This window comes from Triplophysa dalaica, chromosome 6, assembly GCF_015846415.1.
Source record: "Triplophysa dalaica isolate WHDGS20190420 chromosome 6, ASM1584641v1, whole genome shotgun sequence".
NCBI classification, from domain to species: Eukaryota; Metazoa; Chordata; class Actinopteri; order Cypriniformes; family Nemacheilidae; genus Triplophysa; species Triplophysa dalaica.
In genome coordinates, this window is record NC_079547.1 from 11,103,345 (window position 1) to 11,128,608 (window position 25,264).

The window sequence follows — 25,264 nt, forward strand, 5'->3', positions numbered from 1 at the left end:
CTGCTGTTGGGAAATAAAACTTTGAATACTAACACGGTCTCACCAATGTGGAGATCTCATGGGAGTAGTATTGCAGGGCCCCAACCAGGTGTGCACAAAAGCGGTGGAGTCCACAAGTGGAGGAAGTAGGGAAGCTGGAATAGCACACTTACTCACCTGATGAAGGGGAGAAGGAAGTTTGCAGGCGTACGCCCAGACGGCTGTCAGTACCTGTTGTGCAAGATGCAAGCAGACACAATCTCTACAGGGAGGTTGTAGAACCTCGAGAATGCAGAGAGGCAAACTGACCCAGTGCCCACGAGGAGGCTACACACCGGGCGGAATGAGTTCTCACGGCTGTTGGGCACGGGAGATCTTGGGATCAGGACGCCAAAGTGATTGCGTCCATGATCCAGTGGGCAAACCTCTGTTTTGAGGCAGCTCTCCTCTTCTGCTGTCCGGTCTGCGCGCGGTTCAAGTATAAGCGCAGGGCACGTACTGGGTCTTCCTCCCCAGGGGGGAGCTCCTTTAAGTTCACCACCTTGTCCCTGAAGGGAGTGTTGGAAACTTTGGGCACGTAGCCAGGCCGGGGTCTCAGCGCCACGTGGGAGTTGACCGGCCCGAACCCTAGGTACTCGTTGGACACAGAGAGTGTATGCAGATTCCCTACCCTCTTGATGAAATCAAGCGCCACAAGGAGAACCGTCTTCATCATGAGATGAGGTAGAGCGGCTTCCCCTAGGGACTCAAACGAAATTGCCCTGCGAAGTGGAAATAAAGGGTATTGAAGTGAACTAAACGTCACCACTAACGTTACGCAAATCTCATGAGTGCGGATAAATAATCCTTCAAACTTCTGTAGTAAGTTTTGTCTGTGTATGAAGAAGCGCACATTCGTGTTCTGAAGTTAACTTCAGAAGCAAACTTCAGCTGATTTCCTGTGAGTAGAGAGCAGTGAACACTGTGTAGGGATCATGTAAATCGGAAGTTCATTTATGGAGCACCGGCAGGGGCGAAATGGGACTCATTTTCAGCCCTGGAGTTTCATGTCTTAGCCAGCCCACTTTAGTTTACGACTGACTATATTAAAATAATGATAGTTATCCCTTTCACACTTCCTTCTGTATTCCTAGACTCGAGTGCATCTGTATTTAATCACAATAAAAGCATTCTATAATCTTTAACATATTTGACATGGAAAGCACGTTCAAATGAAATTAAATCAAATCAAAGCAAATTAAAATTTCCAAATGTTAAAATATGCAGGCTTAATTCATATGACTTTTATTCTATTCCCTTTAAATTGTGGGCTTTGTAACTATCGTTTGATTAAAAACATAATGGGTCACTAGTAACACTTGGGCATAGAGAGTTGTTATATTGTAACTAATGTGATCACTACAAAAAAAAAGCTTTTCTTACTTAGTATTTTACCGCTGTCGGGGGCGGGGCCAGGGAGTCAAAAGATAATCACATCATCATTAACCTGCAGGCTGCACTCTGAGTGGGGCTGCGAAAAAATATTAAATAAAAAAGAGTGGGGCTGCGGTAAAATAATAAATAAAAAGATTAGGGCTGCTGTGAGTGCAGGCAGCCTAGATTAGCAGCATCGACATTTCAACCGTGCCATGATAACACCGGCCAAAAAACACTAAAAAACAGACCGGCCCACCGGGAATTCTCCCGGTGCTCCCGATTAGCCAATCCGGGAAAAAGCACCGGTGATTAAATCAGATGTGGTAAACGTGAGAGATGCAAAATATGGGGGGACACGAGGACCAGATTAAGAACTGCTAGGCTATTTTTATGTTTGCTCATACGGTGAAATGAGCTTGTTTAATATAGGTGTATAATTTTAGTACTTATAAATATCTGTATGTATAGAAACCTATACGTATACATAATGGCCCCCTCATTTACAGACAGGCCCCCTCAAAAATAAAATTCTGGCTACGCCACAGGTTCTGTCACAAGAGTGTGATGTGCAGCGAAGGCGGCGACATACACCTTGAGCGTGGAGGGAGAGAGTCCTTAGCCATGAACCAATCCTGATGTCAGATGTTGTGCAACAACATTCTGAACAGGAGCCTGTAAATGGTCTTGTTCAGAGTGCGCAAGATGAAGTAAAACTGTAAAACCCCGAAGACATCTCTGCCATATTGACGGGCTCGCTCACTCCTTTCGCGGGAAAGGGTGGCAACCTCGGCCCGAAGCACGGTAGCATTCTTGCCTCCCACCAAGGTGAACAGAATGCTCCGAAACTTGGGCGGGCGCCAGGCGAACTGGATCTTGTTGCCGAGATGGATCATCTACCTGTGCTTTCCCCTTCAGGGGCACTTCTTCTTGATCAGCTGCTGACGTGGAGTCAATGCTTTCCTCCATGATGTCCTCAGGTCCCGTGTAAGGAGGAGTGAAGGGGCAGAGCTGCTGGGGAGCAGGTGCCATCCAGGACCTTGACACCCTGCAGGGGACCGGGTACCGGCGGGCAGAATGTGCTTTATGGACTCTGTCTGCTTCTTCACTATAGAAATTTGTTGTGTTCGATGCCAGCAGGTCGCCATTCGATGCCGTGACGGACACCTGGTTCTCTGCAATCTGATGTGTAGATCTGCTATGGAACGGTCTACTGCCACCCATCTGAGATAGGTTAGGTGAGCGTAACGGGGCCTGGTTGGTCGGCCCCATGTCACCACCACCGCTGCAGATGGATTGGCAGCCACCGCGGAATGAGAAGAAGGAAGCAGACGATGTTGTGGCTGCGTCCAAAAAGAACACAGTCAACTGTGTCCGCAATACCTTGATTGACATGTGCTCACAGTGTGGATATGCCGTATTCACAAACGCTTCGTCAGCATGTTGGAGACCCAGACATATGATGAAGGTATCGTGCCTGTCAGGCTTGAGGACGAGGCGGCCACATCCAAGATTACAGCGGCAAGACATGCCTGCCCTGTGAGAAATTAAGCTATTTTAGAAAATTTAGTCTAGTAGACACCTCGGCTTGCTACTGAAATGCCCAGGGGAAGTCGCACACACAAGGACGAATCCGATGCTTTGTTTCGTAAAATTTCAGTAGATGAATCAGTGATAATGCACTCAGCATTTAAGCTTAGCAGTTTCCGAAGAACAAAAGCTGAATGAATGGCCACGACATCTTTCTTTTATATCCGTATGTACGGGGTGGGGACTGGCATGCCATTCGCCAAGTTCATTGGCCTTTTAAAAGTACAATCAGAGATGTTAGGTTCTTAAGTTCAAACCCCATTTTTTCCGTTCGACACAACGTCTAAAGCCCAACAGAAATGGAAGGATAATTACAAAAGAAAGAAGAAAGAACAAATCCTAGTACCTGATGTAACATGAAAGTGCCATGGCATGGCAGGCCGAATCTATGGTCTACCACTGATGAAATATAGCTGCAAGAAAAATATATGATTTTGAGTTTTAAAGCATATTCAGTTTAGTGATGAAAAATAATTTAACTTTCCCAGAAATCAAGTCAAAGTGAAAGGGTCAAAGGTGAGATTAGATACTTACTCCCCATTGGCCTCTAGCTCACATATTTCAAAGAAGACCAGCAGGTCATATTTACAGTGGCATGGTCCTGCTGTAGGTTGTGTGAGAGCTGTCAGTTTGGTGGCAGGAACTACGTAGAAAACAGAAGAATACAAATGAGGAGGATCAAATAAATATTTTGCGTATCTTAAACTAAAGGATTAAATCAATACTAGTGGCAGATGAGGATACTAGATATTCAAGGGAAAGCAGTTGGTATGGATCAGAGTATGAGAGGAAAAGATAATAGTTTGAGAGGATCAGTATTGGAAGTTCAGGGTACATTGTAAATGCAAACTGAATAAAGTCATGTAAAGAACAGTGATCCCTAAACGTCTCCACATGTCAATAGGAATATTGAAACAAAGTATGGGTTCCAAAACTCCTAACGATTGACTCGTCTCTTTGTGAGGTAGTAAGGTTGTCTTTTGTAAGGTTGTCTTTGTAGCACTTAGACTGTAGACTCGGCGGAGAAGTCAAATGGTTAGGCCAGGTACTAAAGATTTCGACCCTGTGATAGGTAGGCACTTGTGCCTGTGCTCAGTGGTTTCACTTAGGGTAATCCCAAACAAAGTTTTTTCCCACAAATAGGTTTCCCAGTTGGGAAACACTGTATGTGCTGTTTTTGTTTTTGAAAAGAATATACATCATACTAAAGTTGAGTGGAAGTGGCTGCTGTTGCCTAGTCGACAGTGTTCTTGTTAATTCAGTGAAGCATCTCTTATTTAATTTTATTAATGCAGTGTAGTGTCACTAAACTCCACCTACTTGCGGTAAATTTTGGGTAATTTTAGCCATTAGAGTGTGGATTGTTCTGCCATTTGAATTTCTACAAGACCTAGTAGACTATTTGGTAAGCTTTGGCATACTCTTTAACATACTACGATTTGGGTCATACTAATTTTATTTTCGAATACTATTTAGGATGGATAGCATGCGAATCGGGACGCATCAGGGAAGGAATTTTGTTTCATCAACTAAGGGGTACACTAGCATTTTGACGGTATTAAAGCTAATGGACATTTAAAATAAATTCAACTTTAATTTGTTGTGATTCAAAGAATCACATTTTTATAAGGTTATATTAATAAAGCTTCTTAAAATGCCTAATAAAAATGTATTTTAATTTATTATAATCATTACATTTGTTTTTGTTCTGAAAGAAGGAATATAAAGATACTAACAATATTAATAACCAGATACGCACATCTTGCAGAGGTTTAGGGAGTACTGCACCATCAGGGTCAGTTTCAACTCACAGAACACTCCGTTTCATTAATGCAGCACAATTTATTTCTGGTAAGTGTCAAGAGAAATACCAGAAATTGTCCATATGTTTGATAAGGAATATGGAGAGACTGATAGAGAAAGACACACACCCACGTGCACACAAATACAGACAGTGTTTTAACAGGCCTAAACAGTCCCTGGAACAAAGTGTCCTTCAGTCTGTCAATGCAAGGAGAGTTCATGTGACCCCCTGAGAAATTAGCTACCTGAGTTGAAACTTTCTCTACTCATCAAAAAACATTTTTAAGGGTCAAATAATACCGTATAGTCCACTTATATAGTCCAAATCATATTTATGACCTAAAACATGCAAAGTAATTTATTATAAAAAAAAGGTAGGAAAACGTCTTGGTTACAGATGTAACCTCAGTTCCCTGATGGAGTGAACGAGACGTTATGTCGAACCGACAGATGGGGTTCAACCTTGAGAACCTTCGACTATCATCTTCGAGTAGCTTAAAAGAGGCCAATGAAATTAGCGAAATAAATTTGCATGCACAACTCCTCCCTTGGATATCCGGGTATAAAAAGGGAGACGGCGTGATGCATTCATTCACCTTTAGTACTGAGGAGCCTGTGAGCCTCTCACGCATTTGTGTCAAGAAGGACACAACGTCTCATTCCCTCTATCAGGGAACTGAGGTTACATCCGTAACCAAGACGTTCCCTTTCTGTCTGTCTCTCGACGTCGTGTCGAACCGACAGATGGTGTTCATATTGGAAACGCCACAGCGCTGTGTCATATCACAATCCATAGCAAAGCGACGGTGACTGGCCTGGGCATGTCAGATGTGAGCGCTTTCGCAAAATTATAATCTTCCTATGGATAGGTAGGTAGGGCTAGGGTAGGGTAGCCTCTGCCTTCGGTCCTCACGGGCGGAGGCTTTAGTTTCTCTAACAGCGTGATCCCATAGAGCCCGGTGCCGTCAATTCAATTCAAGTTTATTTATATAGCGCTTTTCACAATGTGTATTGTTTCAAAGCAGCTTTACAGGGGCAAACAGGAAAAACAGAAAAGTTAAAACACAGCACAGTGCATGGTATTTATACAACGAGTAAGTTCATTCTAATAAATAACATCTAATTTCTAAATAAATAAATGAATGAATGCAGTCTCCCGGTGAGCAGGCCAACACTGCCCTGCTGTGGCGAGGAACCCAAACTCCAATGATTGATTAATGGAGAAAAAAACCTCGGGAGAAACCAGGCTCAACCGGGAGGGCCAGATCCCCTCTGACGTGTCATAGCTGCACTCAGACTGGTGACATGTGATTTTAGTTTAGCATTTAATACCAAATATTGTAACTTCAGCATTAATAAGACAAATAGTCCGTCTTTGCTCTTGGTTGGGGATGTAGTGGTCTGAGCTGGGATGGTCCGATGGTCATATTTCTCTTGGCAGATGGTGGAATTGCCTTAGATGGAGCTGGGATGGTCAGTCAGTCTGCAGCTGTATCTGGTGTAATCTCAAATTGGGGATGGGCATCTGTCGGTCGTCTGGACATGGTGGAACTTCTTCCTACCTCGGGATGGGCATCTGTCGGTCGTCTGGACATGGTGGAACTTCATCCTACCTCGGGATGGGCATCCCGAGGCAGAGGCGGAAAGAGAATAAAGAGAATAATTAGCGTAGCTGCTGTTCATTAACTATGCATTAAGTGAAAGCTTGGCTGAAAAGATGTGTCTTTAATCTAGATTTAAATTGGGAGAGTGTGTCTGACCCTCGAATAGTATCAGGAAGGCTATTCCAGAGTTTAGGTGCTACGTATGAGAAAGCTCGTCCACCTTTGGTGGATTTTGTTATTCTAGGTATTGTCAAAAGTCCTAAGTTTTGAGATCTCAGCGAGCGTGATGGGTTGTAACGTGATAAAAGCTCGGTTAAGTAAGTAGGTGCTAAACCGTTCAGGGCTTTGTAAGTAATTAAAATAATTTTAAAATCAATGCGATACTTAATGGGTAGCCAGTGAAGCGATGATAAAACTGGGGTTATGTGATCGTATTTTCTTGACCTAGTAAGAACTCTGGCAGCTGCATTCTGAACTAACTGTAGTTTGTTTATCGATGATACAGGACAACCACTAAGTAGAGCATTACAATAGTCAAGCCGTGAGGTCACAAATGCATGAATAAGCTTTTCTGCGTCTGCAACACATAAACTATTTCGTAATTTGGCAACATTTCTAAGGTGGAAGAAGGCTGTTTTTGTGATATGCCGTAAGTCCACTGGGTAAGTGCTACTTCATCAAATGGGAAATGCACTACTGCGACCTCTTCCTACCGTCGGGAGGGTATTTGGATATTTGCTTGGTGGCTTTTGGTCGGGGTCACTGAGTGCAGCTATGACACGTCCGAGGGGATCTGGCCCTCCTGGCTGATTCTGGTTTCTCACAAGTTTTTTTTTCTCCATTAATCAATCATTGGAGTTTGGGTTCCTCGCCACAGCAGGGCAGTGTAAGCTTGCTCACCGGGAGACTGCATTTATTTATTAATTAATTATATATTATTTATTAGAATGATCTTGCTTATTCTATAAACACCATGCACACATTATTTACCATTTCTGTTTTTCCTGTTTGCTCCTGTAAAGCTGCTTTGGAACAATGCACATTGTGAAAAGCGCTATATAAATAAACTTGAATTGAATTGAATTGAAGTTTGTGCAAATAACTTCTTGAAGATTTTGCGTACGCACAAAAGGTTTCAGATTTAAAACCAGAACCTGCACATAATTCCCTTTATAAATCCCTGGCAGGGGACGAGTGTGTTTACATCCACCTCATCTTCTCCCAAATATAATTAAAAGAGGTATCCAGATAAAACTAATATCATGCGAAAAATGTGAATGGTGCTAATGTGTAACCTAAAGTTACGTCTCTAACCAAATTGACAGAAGGATCCAATTATGCAAACTGCTATCCAATCAAAGCAGTGGCCGATTCCTTGGAGCGTTAGGAGAGCTGGCCTCAAAACCAGTGTAGCCTATTACTTATTGATGTTTTTTAATGTAAAAATCACGTGAACGTCATAACTAGACCTCAAACAACAGTATAAAACAATAGGCCAGTTCATAAGACCTTTTAGAGTACGAAATTCAAGGCCAAAGATCTTAGCAGAAAATTCCACATATTTTAGCACTTTTCATTGACAAGTACTGTTATACAAACACAACGTGAGTGCAATATGTGGTTGAACTCTTTGCTCTGACAGATTTTTTAGCATGATAACAAATGATTTCTGACGTTTAAAGCTAAACAAACCATGGAAGACTTGAAAAATGTAATTTTTCAAACCATGCGAAGTAACTCATTATCATATAAATCTTAAATGTTTTCACTCTGCTCTTTCCTCAATACAAAAAAAAAACATACTTTGATACATGACTGGAATCAAATAATGTAATCCCAGTGCATTAGACAGACTAAAGGCTGAGTTTCAGAGACACTGGCCTTAAACACTCATAACCATTACAGACCCGGCTTCTGCGCTTTAATTACTGAACAGATAGACAAGGGTGGGGCCGACAGTTTGGCTCGCTCCTCCTCCTCAAGGAGGTAGGAAACAGCCACATCTGCTGCGCTGAGGGCGTGGCTTGACAGTGAATCCACCAGAACCCCATTGAAGACCTCTGGCAACAGGAAGCGAATCAGCTCCAGGTTCTTCTCCCGATCAGAAGCAGTGTTATTATCTGCGGCTACACCCAGAACCAACAACATAAAAACTATGACATGGGCAAACACAGCCCAAAAAGCAAGATAAAAACTGACAAAAAATATACAGGACTATTTGCTAAAAAGCTTTGTTTGAAAACAAAAAAAGTATTTTATGTTTAATTTATTTTTCATCACTCAAATGCTCCTTGCACTCACCTGGTTTGGAAAGTGGCCTGACTCTCAGGAACTGTTGTCTGCGTGGACGCAATGGGCTGAAAAGATAACTCTGTTATTTCAGAAGACATGTAAGGTTTTTCAATGTGAGTATGAAACAATAAATATTTTCCAAGATCTACCTAATAATATCCTGGCAGAGTGGGGGGAAATGCTGCTTCTGGTAGTGTCCAAAAACTTCAAACACAATTGGCTGAGTTTTAATGTACTCTATAAAGGACTCGGTCACCTCTACAGCAATCTGGAAAATCAGAAGAAGAAAAAATGTTTTACACTTATCCTAATAAACCATGTTTCCACATTTTATTCAAAGCGATTTACATTGCATTATACTATACATTTGTATCAGAGTACGTGCAATCCCTGGGATGGAACCCATGACATGGCGTCACTAGTCAAACCCAGTCAAGTCAACTTTATTTATATAGTGCATTTTACAATTTTCATTGTTACACAGCAGCTGTAGATAAAACATATTGACTATAAGCAAAACATTTAAAGCAAACATTTAAGATAAGGATGAGAAAAGCACATTTCAAATATTAAACCGACTATAAATTCCTTTCCCCTTCAGTCGGTCTCTTGACGTTGTGTTGAGAGTCAAACTGGTGTTTGAGCTTGAGAACCTATCATCTCCGAGAGGGATTTAAAATGCCAATGGGCTTTGTCGAATGGTACACGCACGGCAGTCCCCGCCCCGTGCATACGGGTATTACAGGGAGGTGGCAAACTCATCTTTGTTTTTCTGAACTTGCATGACGTACATGTCAAGCGGTACATCTCTTCGAGATATCTTCTAGACTGCTGGATTTACGATGCGAAGCAGCGGATTTCTCCCTCTCGGTAGCGGACTTCCCCCTCCTGAACAAGCACTTACACAAGCTTTCAGGCTGCGGAAGAGCTTCTTGGGATCAGTTCGTAACCAAGATTGGTTCGTTGCAATTGACCTGTAGGATCCAAACTTTCATGTCTCCAACCTGCCTCGACACCGGCCCTTCCTGCGGTTCGCATTCGAGGGATGAGCATATCAGTACAAGGTCCTTCCCTTCGGTCTGGTCCTGTTTTCACAGGTTTTTACCAAACTCGTAGAGGCTTGCTTAGCTCCCCTCAGGGAGCAAGGTGTGCGAATACTCAACTATCTCGACGATTGGCTCATCTTGGTTGTGTCCGCACAGGGACCTCGTGCTCTGGCACCTTGACTGTCTGGGTCTTCGGGTCAACCGAGAAAAGAGCAAGCTCAGACCCAGCTCAGAGCTCCTCTTATCTGGGTTTTGAACTAGACTCTGGCCGCATGTCAGTGCGTCACACCAGCGAGTGTGCACAGTTGGTGTTGAACTGTCTGAAACATTTCAGATGGACATCAGTGGTTCTGCTGAAACATTTTCTGAGGCTCCTGGGGCATATGACGTCCTCAACAGGGGTTATCCTTCTCGGATTGATGCACATGCGACCGCTTCAGCACTGGCTTCAGAGTCGTGCTCATTGGAGAGTATGGCAGAATGGCACCAGGCGCATTACGCGCCACAGTGTCTGCGCACCCTAAACCCATTGGTTGGGGGTTCCACTCGGGCAGGTTTTGAGGGGCGTCGTAGTTACAACAGACGGCTCCCTGTAAGGGTGGGGAGCGGTGTGCAATGGGCACGCAGTATCGGGGCAGCAGACGGGTCCCCGGCTGCGGTGGCACATCAACTGCCTAGAGTTGTTGGCTGTCCTCGGGGCACTGAGGAGGTTTCTTCTCCTCTCGCAGTAAAAAACACATGCTGGTCCAGTCAGACTATAGCGACTCCATCCCGGCGTTGTCGGGCTCATATGGGAGCGGTCCGGCCAGGCGCAGGTGACCCTGTTTGCCTCCCCGGACTCAACCCATTGCCCGCTTTGGTATTCCTTGACCGAGGGACCAAACCAGATTTGGTTCTCAGACCTGATGATTCTGACAACAGTTCCCCCCTGTACGATTCCCTGAAGAAGAAACTTCTGTCGCAGGGGAAGGGTGGCACCCAAAGCCAGACCTCTAGAATCTCCACGTCTGGCCCCTGGACGGGACAAGGAGACCTTGAGTGGCTTGCCGCCGGCGGTCAGAGAGACCGTCCTGCAGGCTAGAGCCCCCACCACTAGGTGTTAACTTGCTTATAATTGGCGTCTCTTTTCGTCCTGGTGTTCTTCCCGAGGAAAGAACCCATGGAGTTGCCGCATCGGGTCAGTGTTGGCATTTCTACAGGAGAGACTCGAGAGTAACCTCTCAAGTTCTCACGTTATTCTGAGACCCAGACCATGTGACGTTCCTATGGTTCCGACACCTCCCTTTTGGGACCAGGTAGTGAACCTGCAGGCACTCCCCTCTGGGGAGGAAGACCCAACCTCCAATGTGTTGTGTCCAGTATGCGCAATGCAACTCTACTAAGACGGCACCAGAGCCTTAGGGGAGGGCTGTCTCCAAACAGAGATTGGTTCACTGGATTGTGGATGCCATTAATTTGGCATACCGGTGCCAGGGTTGGCCGTGCCCGCTAGCAGTGAGAGCCCACTCCACTGGGAGTATGGCCTCCTCGTGGGAACGGGCTCAGGGCAACTCTCTGGCAGACATATGTAGTGCTGCGGGTTGGGCTTCCCCCAATACCTTCGCAAGGTTTTACAACCTCCGCGTGGAACCAGTGTCATCCCGTGTCTTTCTGGCGTGTAAGGTTGGCAACTTGGTTGGGTGAGTCTAGGGCGCTATTTTAGCCTCCCTTAGGGCGAAGTATAGGCATTCCAACCATCACTAAACATTGGCAACTGTGGTAACAGACAGAGCGGAGCCATCTATTTGAACCAACTCCAGTACTGGTACAATCGCCCCTGCTCAGGTGGACCCTTAAACTCTGACTATTGCCCCATAATAGTGACCCCCTTACAGGGTCCCGTATGTTGAATCCCTCATTCTTGGTTCCCCTGTCGGTGATCCTGTGACCCCCACCTGGGTTCTGTCCCCCCTATACCTGCTGACGCATTTTTTCTCATGTTGTTTTTTCCACCGATGAGACCATTTTGGTGTCTCCACGTGTAACCTCCCCTTGTGGTAGGTTGTGTTCTCCATAGCACACTCTTCAACAAGAATAGTAGTGTTTCCCCAGTGTTTCTTAGCGTCACGCTAATAGAGACGGATGCCACCGTCTGCGTGGGCCATTGGTACTAGCCGATCAGTAGGTTATTAAGTACTGATCCCACTGCAAGGATCCACTAGCTAGTCTAGTCAGTGTTGCTGCGCTTGATGTTGTGATGCGGCTCAGCGCCATGGCGTGTTAAGATATTTCCCCAGTCTGTCTCTCAACACAACGTTGAGCGACCGACTGAAGGGGAACGTCTCGGTTTCGACTTGGTTCTTCATGCTACAAAGCTCCGCTGACCCGCTGCAGTGACCGGGAGATGTCTCTCATGTTCCTCAGCCCAAAGGGTGAGTGAATGGCAGCTGCTGCCACCGTTTTTTACCCGCTTCTTTTCGGGGCATCCTCTCAACCTTGGTCAGAGGTAGGGATGCTCCCGTACTACGGGTCGAGGTCGCCACCCTGCTGGAGAAAGGAGCTATCGAGCCTGTCCCTATAGTCAAGATGTACAAAAGGTTTTACAGCCTGTACTTCATCGTCCCCAAAAAGGAGGGGGGATGCGCCTTATCCTATATCTGGGTACCCTGCACAGGCACTTACACAAGCTGCCTTTCAGGATGCTCAAGCAGAAGCGCATCCTGGCATCTATCAGATGTCAGGATTGGTTCATGGCAATCGACCTAAAAGACGCTTACTTCCATGTCTCGATTCTGCCTCGTCCATCGCCCATTCCTAGGGTTCGCTTTCGAGGGTCAGGAATATCAGTACAGAGTCCTCCCTTTCGGTCTGTCCCTGTCCCCACAAGTCTTTACGAAGATCGTTGACGCCACTCTCACTCCACTCAGGGACAGAGGCGTGAGAGTACTAAACTATCTCAATGACTGGCTTATCTTGGCACACTCTCAAGATCTGCTGTGTACACACAGGGACCTTGTGTTCCGGCACCTAGACCGATTGGCCCCCGCATGCGCTGACAAATCAATTGCCTAGAGTTGTTGGCTGTGCTACTTGTACTAAAGAGACTACAACCTCTCGTACATGACAAGCACGTGCTGGTCCGGTCGGACAGATACGCTCACGGCAGATAACACTACTCCTCCTGTGGAGTCACCAGGTGATCCGCTCCCTGAGAGCCACATAAATCCCAGGCGACCTGAACCTGATCCATAGTTGAGAAGTTTTTCTCCTTGGGGATAAGTATGCCTCCCTGTCCTTCTCCGGACCTTTGGTTACACCTGCTTTTTCCATGCCACAGCCATTGATCTCCAAAGCTACCTCAACACCCAAGGGGCTGTCTTCTGGTGCCTGTATGGTATAGGAGGGTCTAGGAGCTGGAGCTGATCTTGCCCGTTTTACTAAACACTCAACTTTGCTTCATTTAGTGGGCCTTGTGTCCATCTGGTTTTCTGGTAGCTGAATCGGTGGCATGTCCTCTGGAATGAAGATTGCCTCATGCCTCTATTTGTCGTAATACATTTTTTGTAAGTTTTCGTCAATATCTGTTATATAGTGGGTACGGAAAGTATTCAGACCCCCTTAAATTTTTCACTCTTTGTTATATTGCAGTCATTTGCTAAATCATTTAAGTTCATTTCTTTCCTCATTAATGTACACACAGCACCCCATATTGACAGAAAAACAAAGAATTTTTGACATTTTGGCAGATTTAGTAAAAAAGAAAAACTGAAATATCACATGGTCCTAAGAATTCAGACCCTTTGCTTTGACACACATATATTTAACTCATGTGCAGTTCATTTCTTCTGATCATCCTTGAGATGGTTCTACACCTTAATTTGAGTACAGCTTTGTTCGATTATACTGATTGGACTTGATTAGGAAAGTCATACACCTGTCTATATAAGACGTTTGGGACGACCAGAACCCTTCCTAGTGCTGGCCAACCGGCCAAACTGAGCTATCGGAGGAGAAGAGCCTTTGTGAGAGAGGTAAAGAAGAACCCAAAGATCTCTGTGGCTGAGCTCCAGAGATGCATTCAGGAGATGGGAGAAAGTTGTAGAAAGTCACCATCACTGCAGCCCTCCGCCCGTCGGGGTTTTATGGCAGAGTGGCCCGACGGAAGCCTTTCCTCAGGACAAGACACATGAAATCCGGCATGGAGTTTGCTAAAAAACACCTGAAGGACTCCAAGATGATGACAAACAAGATTCTCTGGTCTGATGAGACCAAGATAGAACTTTTTGGCCTTAATTCTAAGCAGTATGTGTGGAGAAAACCAGGCACTGCTCATCACCTGTCCAATACAATCCCAACAGTGAAGCATGGTGGTGGCAGCATCATGCTGTTTTTTTTCAGCTGCAGGGACACGACGACTGGTTGTAATCCAGGGAAAGATGAATGCGGCCAAGTACAGGGATATCCTGGACGAAAACCTTCTCCAGAAAGCTCCGGACCTCAGACTGGGCCGAAGGTTTACCTTCAAACAAGACAATGACCCTAAGCACACAGCTAAAATAACGAAGTAGTGGCTTCACAACAACTCTGTGACTGTTCTTGAATGGCCCAGCCAGAGCCCTGACTTAAACCCAATTGAGCATCTCTGGAGAGACCTTAAAATGGCTGTCCTCCAATGTTTACCATCCAACCAGACAGAACTGCAAGGAGGAATGGCAGAGGATCCCCAAATCCAGGTGTGAAAAACTTGTTGCATCTTTCCCAAAAAGACTCATGGCTGTATTAAATCAAAAGGGTGCTTCTACTAAATACAGAGCGAAGGGTCTGAATACTTAGGACCATGTGATATTTCAGTTTTTCTTTTTTGATAAATCTGCAAAAATGTCAACAATTCTGTTTTTTTTATGTCAATATGGGGTGCTGTGTGTACATTGAGGAAATAAATGAACTTAAATGATTTTAGCAAATGGTTGCAATATAACAAAGAGTGAAAAATTTAAGTGGGTCTGAATACTTTCCGTACCCACTTTATGGGTCCCAAATTTATCTTCACTGAAGATGCTACTAACGAATTTGTAAGAATCTTTGTAGAAAGCGGTCCTGGTTCACTCCTTCTTTTTATGTTGCTTTTTCAAGCTCTCTTCTCTTCGCAATGACGCCAGGAGCCTTTTAATGTCGCCTTGTAGTGCCTTAGGGCCCTGTCTTTCCTAATCTGTGGCCTTATTCCAATGTTTCCTCAGGCTCCTCCTTTCTCTGACTAGTCTGTCAATTTCTTTTTGTCTCCTGGACTTAGGTCTCCTTTTTGGCCTGCTAAAAGCTGGACGAGATCGGAGTCAATGTTTGCCCATTCTTTGTTGCAGGATTGAGGCCAAATTATCTGAGGTCTTCTTCCATCCATTTTTGGTGTAGATCCGTAACTTGTCTGACGGGGCCCTCATACTTGGCATATGAATAAACCCTGAAATTGTCCGTTATTTCCCTTGGCAATGAGCTTTTCAAGCCTAACAGTAAAATGTATGAGAGGCACAGTTCTTCAGAAGCTTAACAATGGCTTAACAATGGTGCGTACATTAGCCACCTATGAGTGCGATGTATTTTTGGCAGACAGTGGTTGAGTTGTTACAGCAATATTCTTACACTAAATTTATTCATTAAGTTCAATAAAGTACTGGTGACTCAAAATCATAACTTAGCTTAACTTCTTATTAGGTTCACTTAACTTCAAAAAAAGTACTGGTGACTCAAAATTATTACTTAGCTTAACTTCTTATTAGGTTCACTTAACTAGTAAACTTAACTAACAAAAATTATTTAAAACAAAAAGTAACAAGTAAACAGATTCAAAACATATATTTATGTTAACATCTAATAACTGTACAAAACATTTGTAACGGACATATATTTGTAACATAATATGACACATTTTTCTGTATATTATCATATCTGGAAGGTTTTCAAGGTCATCCTTCAGTATGCCTCCTTCTAAAATTGTATTGATGGCCTCCAAATACATGTTCATGAAGAAGCACAACTGTCCTCATGTATTACTGTAAGAATCCAATATTAAAGTGGGGCTCATCACGATCACAGTCCTATAAAAGAGAAAAACAATATTTCAATACAGACAATTGAATGTGTCATTTAAAAATCAGAAGCATCTCCTTTTGATCATATAAATACATAGTAACAACGATTAAAAAATATTTTAAATGTAAATACTATACAAATCAGAGATTATAGTAAATAGTATAATGAATCACAGAGCCACACAAAGAAGGGGCAAAGAAGGGCCTACATTTACATAAACGATAACTCAACAATGAAATGTTTCTTATTATATTCGAAAGAGTACATAAATTAATAATGTTAACTTTTGATATTGGATTATAGTTTAGAATCCACCTTTGATGAATTAGATGTCTTTGTCAATTACAAAAAAAGATGTACACATCCACTGGATTTCAACTTCTTTCAGAAACCAACTTCTGCAAATAGGAAAAACATATTTTAACATACACAACCCATTGTTTTTGGGTTAATATTAAACACCAATTTGCAAACAATACATTTAAAATAAATACATATTTATTTTACTATATTTTGTTCCCTAAACACCGCGGCTCTAATCTATTAGAGAGGAGTTGTTTTCCCCTTGGTAGTCTATATTGTAGACACAATAATACTAATTTGTGTTCCTTTATTTATAACATATTTATCTGCCAAGATAAACGATTAGCCTTTTAGCTTCCTAATCGTGATCTAACATAGTGAAGCAATTTTATTACAATACTAATGTGTTGAAATGTATTTCAGTGTCCGGGTTCCCTATCGATACTTCACTCGTACTGCGTAGCAGGACGCTATGGGGGAAAACTCCTTTTCTCCGATGACTGAAGCTTTATAATAACGCAGCGAAAATGCTGCACGGCCATTGGTGCGTGTAAAGTAAAACTTTACGCCAATGGCAGCGAAGCTGCACGGGCCTTTGGCGATGGCGCCCGCCAAAAGGGGCGGGGCTTATGGCTATATAAGCAGACACATCGCCGTAGGAACCTCAGATTTCTTCTCCTTCAGCGACGACTTCTCTTCGCTACCCGGACTGACAGCTTCGCCGTCGAGAAAGCCTTGCAGCGGACTGGACCTCTCTGCTCAGCGATTCCGCTGATTCCTGCAGCGTCGTATCCTTTTCCGCGCCGCTATCCGGCAAAGAGTTAAAAGACTCATTTTCCGAGCAAATTTCCTGCGGCGTTGTTTCAAATGCCGCGCCATCCCTGTCACTCATGCGGGGTCCGCCTCCACGCCGCTGATGGGCACGGCGAGTGCGTCTCGTGCTTGGGGGTTTCCCACGCTCAGGACGCACTCGGAGAGACAGAATGCCCTCATTGTGAGAGCATGAGTCTCTCCTCTCTGCGCTCGCGGATAGCTTTCTTTTCAGAGAGCGATTCCGCCCCTCCTTCCCTCCCGCTTCACCCTGCCGGGACGGAGCGGCGGGGAAGAGGAACTAAGCGCTCGGGGAAAGGCGAGCTCACGTCCCCTCGGCGTGCCTCGCCTTCTCCACAGAGAGAAACATCTCCGGTTCGTTTCTCTCGGGCGGGACTGCGCCCGCCGGCATCCGCCGGTGACGTAGTCTCGTTTGGTGGAAGCGAACTCGAGGAAGACGACAGCATGTCGTTAGCGGCTTCAGACGGGGAGGAGCTATCGGGCTCAGTTTTTGACCCCGCCCCCTCTCCGTCTGTAGAGCACAGCAGACACGCGCCTAGCACGAATACCAAGCTTTTTCGGGTTCTCGCTAAGGCCGTGGAAGAGCTGGGCTTAGAGTGGTCATCTCCGGAGGAACCCACTCGCAGCCGTCTGGATGAATGGTTTCTGCCGGGGCGTCGCACGGCCCCTCAGCAGCGAAATTCACCATTCTTCCCGGAAGTTCACGACGAACTCACCAGGTCATGGCGCGCCCCCTATTCGGCCCGTCTACAACCTTCTTCCTCCGCCCTCACCTCCATTGATGGCGCAGAGGAAAAAGGCTATGAGAAGCTGCCTCCCCTCGAAGAGTCTGTGGCCGCACATCTGTGTCCGCCCTCAGCTATCGGGTGGAAGGCAAAAGCGTCTCACCCCTCAAAGCCATGTAAGACCACATCGGCCCTCGCTGGACGCGCATTCTCGTCCGCCGGCCAAGCGGCTTCCGCTCTGCACTCCATGGCAGTACTGCAGGTATACCAGGCCAAACTTCTCCAAGGAATGGACGAGTCCGGCACTGACAGTGCGCCCTTCAAGGAGCTGAGGAGTGCGACGGATCTGGCTCTACGCGCCACCAAGGCCACAGCCCAGGCAATAGGCAGATCGATGGCCAGTCTCGTGGTTCTCGAACGCCATCTGTGGCTGACGCTCACGGAGATCAAGGAGGCAGACAAGGTCCCCTTCCTTTTGCGGAACGCTTCACGGCAGCGCAGAAGTCCTCGCAGGCCATGAAGCACTTCCTGCCCAAGAGACCCGGATCCAGACCAGTGTCTGCCCACCCCAAGCCACAGCCGACTCAGCAGCCGGCCAGGATCACGCCCCCCGCTGCTCAGAAGGCATCAGATGCCGAGACGCGTCAACGCTCTCGCTCAGGGAGACGCTTCCCTCAGCGCCAGGGACCCCGGCCCAAGATCACGCTGGACCCGGCGCCTCAGGCATCCTCCTGAGACCGAAGCAAGGAAGAGGAGGAGGAGGAGATCGTGTCCGGCTGGACCTCCTCCCAAGAAAGCTCTATTGTGTGCCCAAGCACCCCGTTCTGTTCCGGGTGCCGGCATAAATGTATGTTTGTTCAGGGTAACCGGGCCTGTTTTAATGCCCGCACAACCTACCGCTGTTATAGCGGACACTTTAATAAAACACAAACATTTTCAAAAAAAGAGCAACCTTCCTCTTCCACTCTCAGCGGAAGTCAAGCCCCCAAAAGGCGGCTTGCCTCCCCAATGCATTCAACTCCTTGCCATACGGGCCGAGGCCTGGCAGGCCATACCCGGGGTATCGGCGTGGGTGATGGGGATAATATCTCGAGGATATTCACTCCAATTCGCTCGCAGACCCCCGCGGTTCCGCGGGGTCATCCCAACCCAGGAAACAGAAACAGATCCTCTCGCAAATATGCCCAGGGGACTGGTTATTCTCCCTGGATCTGAAAGATGCATACTTCCACATCCAGATAGCTCCCCACCACAGACGATTCTTGAGATTCGCTTACGAGGGGGTTGCATATCAATACAGGGTCCTTCCGTTTGGACTGTCTCTAGCTCCTCGCACTTTCACGAAGTGCATGGACGCGGCTCTATACCCTCTCAGGCAGACGGGAATCCGCATTCTGAACTACCTCGACGACTGGCTTGTTCTAGCACAGTCAGAGGAAGAGCTAAGGTCCCACAGATCCCTTCTTCTCAGCCATCTAGAATGCCTGGGGCTAAGAATCAACTTTGCCAAGAGCTCTCTGTCCCCCAGCCAACTTATTTCGTTCCTGGGGGCGGTTTTCGACTCGAGTCGTGTGACGGCCAGGATCGCGCCAGACCGCGCCCTGGCTATACGGCGGCTCGCGGCTTCTTTCACACTGGGAGCGTCTCGGCCCCTCAAGTCGTTTCAGAGGATGCTGGGTCTCATGGCCTCTGCTTCTCAAGTGCTGCAGTTAGGCGTTCTTCGGATGCGTCCACTGCAGTACTGGCTGAAACAAAGAGTTCCGCCACACGCTTGGCGTCATGGACGCCTACGCGTCCGGGTGGACCAAATCTGCATAACTGCTCTAGCCCCATGGAAGGATCTTCCTTGGTTGGAGCAGGGTGTGCCCCTGGGCACATCATGCAGAAGAAAGGTGATCACGACAGACGCCTCCAACACGGGTTGGGGATCGCTGTGCGACGGTGCACCGGCCTTCGGCCACTGGTAAATTCAGGAGAAGGGGCTGCACATCAACTACCTGGAAATGCAGGCAGTATGGCTGTTCCTTCGCTACTTCCTGCCGGTCTTACGGGACCGCCATGTCTTAATCCGATCAGACAGCATGACAGTGGTCTCCTACATAAATCACCAAGGAGGCCTCTCCTCAAAACGCCTTTTCTCCCTGGTACTTCGCCTCTTGGAATGGGCGCAGTGCAATCTGCGCTCACTGAGAGCAACTCACGTACCGGGCAGACCGAACCAGGGAGCAGATATCCCGGATATCCCGGCTATCCCGGAGCAATGTCCCTTCAGAGGAATGGACGCTCCACCCCAGGTCGGTACAGAAAATCTGGGAGGTCTTCGGCAGGGCAGAAGTCGACCTTTTTGCCTCAAAAGACAACTCTCATTGCCCAACCTATTTTTCAAAGGACAAGGACGTCTTGGCCCACAACTGGCCCAACCGGCTCCTCTACGCCTTCCCCCCGATCGCTCTTATACCGCAGACAACACCATTTGGCACCCCCAGCCAGAGCTCTGGGCGCTGCACCTTTGGCCACTCGACGGGGGCCTACGATTCTCCCCGAGAGTGTCATGAACACAATATCACAGGCTAGAGCGCCGTCTACGAGACGACTCTATACCCTTAAGTGGTCTGTCTTCTCCGCCTGGTGTGTAACTCGCGGCACAGACCCAGAATCCTGTGATATATCAATAATTCTGTCATTCCTGCAAGAGCTGTTGGATAAGGGCCGCTCCCCTTCAACACTCAAGGTATATGTGGCAGCAATCGCAGCTTCCCATGCCCCTATAGCGGGCCAAGGAGTGGGAAAGAACGACTTGATTATTCGTTTCTTGAGGGGTTCCAGGCGGCTACGTCCCCCTCGCCCCCTCACCGTTCCTATATGGGACCTACCTACTGTTTTGAGAGCTCTGAAGGGTTCTTCCTTCGAGCCTCTACAGTCCGTAGACCTCCGCCCCCTAACACTAAAAACTGCACTGCTTCTAGCGTTAGCATCGGTAAAACGTGTGGGTGATCTACAAGCGCTCTCTGTGAGCCTCCTGTCTTGAATTTGGGCCTGATGACTCTAGGGTAGTCCTCAAACCAAGAAACGGTTATGTACCTAAGGTGCTTTCTACTCCGTTTAGAGCACAGGTGGTGACATTATCTGCGCTCCCCCCCTCCGAGCAGGACCCGGAGCTTTATCTGCTCTGCCCAGTCAGAGCGTTAAAAATTTACATTGAGCGTTCCGCCGCCTTCAGGAAGTCGGAACAGCTTTTTGTCTGCTTCGGTGACCGCACCAAAGGGTCCCCGGTCACCAAGCAGAGACTATCTAAATGGCTAGTTGAGGCTATCGCGCTGGCATATTCTTCCTTGGGCCTTCAATGCCCCACGGGAGTAAGGGCCCATTCTACTAGAGGCGTTGCCTCTTCATGGGCATGGTCTAGCGGAGTCTCCATAGCGGATATTTGTGCGGCGGCTTGCTGGGCCTCGCCTTCCACATTTACCAGATTTTACAGTCTGGACATTCCGGCCTCACAGGCCCGGGTCCTTTCTGCTTAAGACTAGACTGCTGGACCGTGGTTGCTCTCAACCACACTGGCATCTGGCACATTCTTAGGACGATTAACTGGATTAAGCCACCTATTAGCCTGGCTTTTCCGTCTTCTACAGGGCTTCCCTGCATTATACAAATACTCGAGCTACGGCTCCGGTATTATATGATGTTTTTCGTTCTACTTGTGGCACGGCGGGATTATGCTGGTTCCCCATAGCGTCCTGCTACGCAGTACGAGTGAAGTATCGATAGGGAACGTACTCGGTTACTAACGTAACCTCGGTTCCCTGAGAGACGGGAACGAGTACTGCGTTCCTGGCCGTGCTCACAAGCTGCATATGGTCGTCGCTTCAGTCGAAATAACCTGAGGTTCCTACGGCGATGTGTCTGCTTATATAGCCATAAGCCCCGCCCCTTTTGGCGGGCGCCATCGCCATAGGCTCGTGCAGCTTTGCTGCCATTGGCGTAAAGTTTTACTTTACACGCACCAATGGCCGTGCAGCATTTTCGCTGCGTTATTATAAAGCTTCAGTCATCGGAGAAAAGGAGTTTTCCCCCATAGCGTCCTGCTACGCAGTACTCGTTCCCATATCTCAGGGAACCGAGGTTACGTTAGTAACCGAGTACGTTCCACGCCCATTATTAACACACGTCACCAATTGGGTGTATATATTGTGGTTGCTAGGGATATGTGATGTTGCTTCATTAGTGTAGCTGGCTTCTGTTTTTGCTGTTTTGCTGCCTGGTGCTGAAGGTGTGTCGTCTGGTTTCTAATTTTAGTTTCAAATATTGGGTCAAATTATGCCATTTTTCTGTAAGGTTGGTGTCTGTTTGGAGCTCCCCTTTTGCGGTGTAGAGTGGCTGTCGCCATTTCAGTGTGAGGATGTACTGCATATAATCACTCTGGTTATGTTGCTGCGCACGTGTGTGACTGACGACTTATTTGGTAAGTCAGAATTACTCTTCAAACCTGGTGAGTTATGGCTTCTATTCCTATTATTGTTACTTGCACCTCATGTCATATGTTAAGCTTAGCATTCTCTGTCAGCGGCAAGGGTTTTACATGAAAGCAGGGAAACAGATATACTTTTTCCCCTGCAGGGAAACCCTGACCTGAAAATGGAGTGCAACTTTAAGAAATCTAAGTTAGAGGTATTTCGTACAGCATGGAAAGGATACTACTCGAAAATACAGGCAAATACAATACTCAAAGCCATAAAAACGTCTAGATCCGCCTACTTTTCATCACTTATAGAAGAAAACCAGCACGACCCTCGGTTTTTATTTAACACAGTGGCTAATTTAACCTAAAATATGTAGTCAGCGAATTCAGATTCTGGATGTCAGCATAACGGTGATGAATTTATGAACTACTTCACAAGTAAAATCCAAGATTTTAGAGTAAAAAATATAACAATGCAACCGGTGGTGAAACCTAACCCTGAACAAACTAACTACAGCGCCCCTAAGGGCAAATTGCAATTATTTTCTACCGTAGATCACGATGAACTGTCTATAATCATTAGATCATCTTTATCAACAACATGCATGCTAGACCCTATACCTACAAAATTACTGAAAGAGATGCTCCCAGAAATTATAGATCCTCTTTTTAGTATTATTAATTTGTCTCTGACATTAGGACATGTGCCTAAAGCCTATAAGGTGGCTGTTATAATGCCCCTTGTCAAAAAACAACAACTCGACCCTAGAGAACTAGGCAATTACAGGCCTATATCGAATCTACCTTTCATATCTAAAGATCTGGAAAAAGTAGTTTCAACTCAATTATGCTCCTTTCTCCAAAGGAATGACATTAATGAAGAATTCTAGTCTGGATTTAGAGCATGTCACAGTACACAGACTGCTTTGATCAGAGTAACAAATGATCTGTTTTTTGTGTCTGACCGAGATTGTATTTCGTTATTGGTGCTGCTAGACCTTAGTGCTGCATTTGACACCATTGACCACAGCATACTCCTACACAGACTCGAAAAGTACGTTGGCATTAATGGAATAGCATTGAAATGGTCTAAGTCTTATTGGATGAGTAACAATTTTTTACTACTGAACAAAACAGAAGTGTTACTTACTGGACCAAAAACCGCCATACGTAACAACCAAGAATACTGCTCAACTATTGACGGATGCTCCATAAAATCCTCGTCGTCAGCTAAGAATCTTGCCATTGTATTCGATAGTAATCTGTCATTTGAGAGCCATGTCGCCAACACCTGTAAAATTGCATTTTTTTATCTTAAGAATATATCTAAACTACGTCATATGCTGTCACTGTCAGATGCAGAGAAATTAATTCATGCATTCAAGACAAGATAATTGTAATGCACTTTTAGGTGGTTGCCCTGCAGGCCTATTACAAAAACTGCAACTGGTTCAAAACGTGGCAGCTCGAGTTCTTACACGTACAAAAAAGTATGAGCATATAACCCCGGTTCTGTCAACCTTGAACTGGTTACCTATAAAGTATCGCATTACTTTAAGATCTTGCTTATTACCTGTAAAGCCCTACATGGTCTAGCGCCGCAGTATTTAAATGAACTTCTATTGTATTACAATCCTCCACGTGCATTACGCTCTCAGGCATCCTGTCAGTTAGTAATACCTAGAATTTCAAAATCAAGTGAAGGTGGTAGATCCTTTTCTTATCTAGCGCCTATACTTTGGAATTTTCTTCCCTGCACTGTCCTGGAGGCAGAGACACTCTGTCAGTTTAAATCTAGACTAAAGACACATCTTTTTAATCTTGCATACACTACACTAACATAATTTTAATCCTCAAAGGATTTAGGCTGCGTTATTTAGATCAACCGGAACCAGGAACACATCCAACAACAAAATGATGTACTTGTTGCATCAAAGAGTGCAGAACAGTACTCTACTCTCAGCCAGTCTTGTCTTTTTGTTCCAAGGTTACCGCAGGATGCAGTTCATGCCCAGACCTGATGGAAGAGCTGAGAATGGGAAGCGATGACCTGACAAGAGCTGAGATGATAGAGCTGGATAAAGGACGCGGCAACTTGACACGATTTTTCTACAACACTTCAAATGCTATTAGATTGTTAATGATAATCTTAAATCTACAATTTAACTTATTCGTAAGTTTATTTATTTTTTATTTAGTCTTGTTGTGAAAGCACTGTTGAGCTTGTGCAGAGGCAGCAGCTTTTGCCAGAGGGGAACTGGAATCCCCTAGTTGGGCCTGGGTTCTCCTGAGTTTTTTTTTCTCGATTGGAGTTTTGGGTTCCTCGCCAGCGCTTGCATATTGTTTTGCACTATTTGCCTGGCCGGGGGGGCTGCTTTACAATTTAGAAGTTAGAGATAATTAATATTGCATATAAGAATTTATAGTACGTTTAATATTTGACCTGTGGTTCTCTCTCCTATGCGTGCTTTCACTGTGCGTGTGTGTGAATGTTTTTGCGTATGTGCGTATAATGTGAATGTGTGTAAGTATGTATGCATATTGTGTGTGTGGAGCATTTGTATGCATGTCTTTTGTTGTTTTCACCTTTTTCTTGTTTTTACAGGTATATGCCTTTAGTTGTTTTTCTTGTATTCAATGTGTCTCATGTACAGCTGCTTTGAAACAATGAAATTGTAAAAAGCCCTATATAAATAAAGTTGAGTTGAGTTGGGTTATTTGTATTCAACCTGGGTGGCGTAGTCTATGGTTTCAGTAATGCAGTAGGATTTGATGCTTAATCCTAAATGCCTCTCTTGCCACATCAGCTCATAGTGTTGCAGTGTTATTCTAATCTAATATTATTGTTATATGGTTGAACAATGAATATTAGGCATGCAAACAATACAATATGATAGAAACAGACAAACCTGATCCTGCTTTCATCGTGCCAGAATTCAGAACTGTGTAGCTTTCTTCTTCTTCTGTGGATTTTTTGGCGAGTTGGAAACCAACTGTAAAAGTGCATACCGCCACCTACTGTGCTGCTCGTGAGCAGCCTGAACATTTACAAATACTTAAAATATTAAGTAGAGCTAAAATGGTCTATTGAGTTTTACAATGTTCTTTGGCAAAAAGTTACCATTACTTGTTAATCACGCAAAGTGAACAAACTGG

The 25,264-nt window shown here is 45.6% G+C and overlaps 1 protein-coding gene across 1 annotated transcript in view; it reads right to left on the minus strand.

The window, feature by feature from the left end:
- Positions 1–25,264, minus strand: part of kif1aa (kinesin family member 1Aa) — a 211,055-nt gene that overhangs the window by 42,276 nt on the left and 143,515 nt on the right. The window contains exons 30-33 of the mRNA XM_056751227.1: positions 8,831–8,949; positions 8,691–8,746; positions 3,517–3,625; positions 3,329–3,395 (exon numbers count right to left, since the gene is read on the minus strand). Coding sequence (XP_056607205.1) covers positions 3,329–3,395; positions 3,517–3,625; positions 8,691–8,746; positions 8,831–8,949 — 351 coding nt within the window. The remainder of the gene's footprint in view (positions 1–3,328; positions 3,396–3,516; positions 3,626–8,690; positions 8,747–8,830; positions 8,950–25,264) is intronic.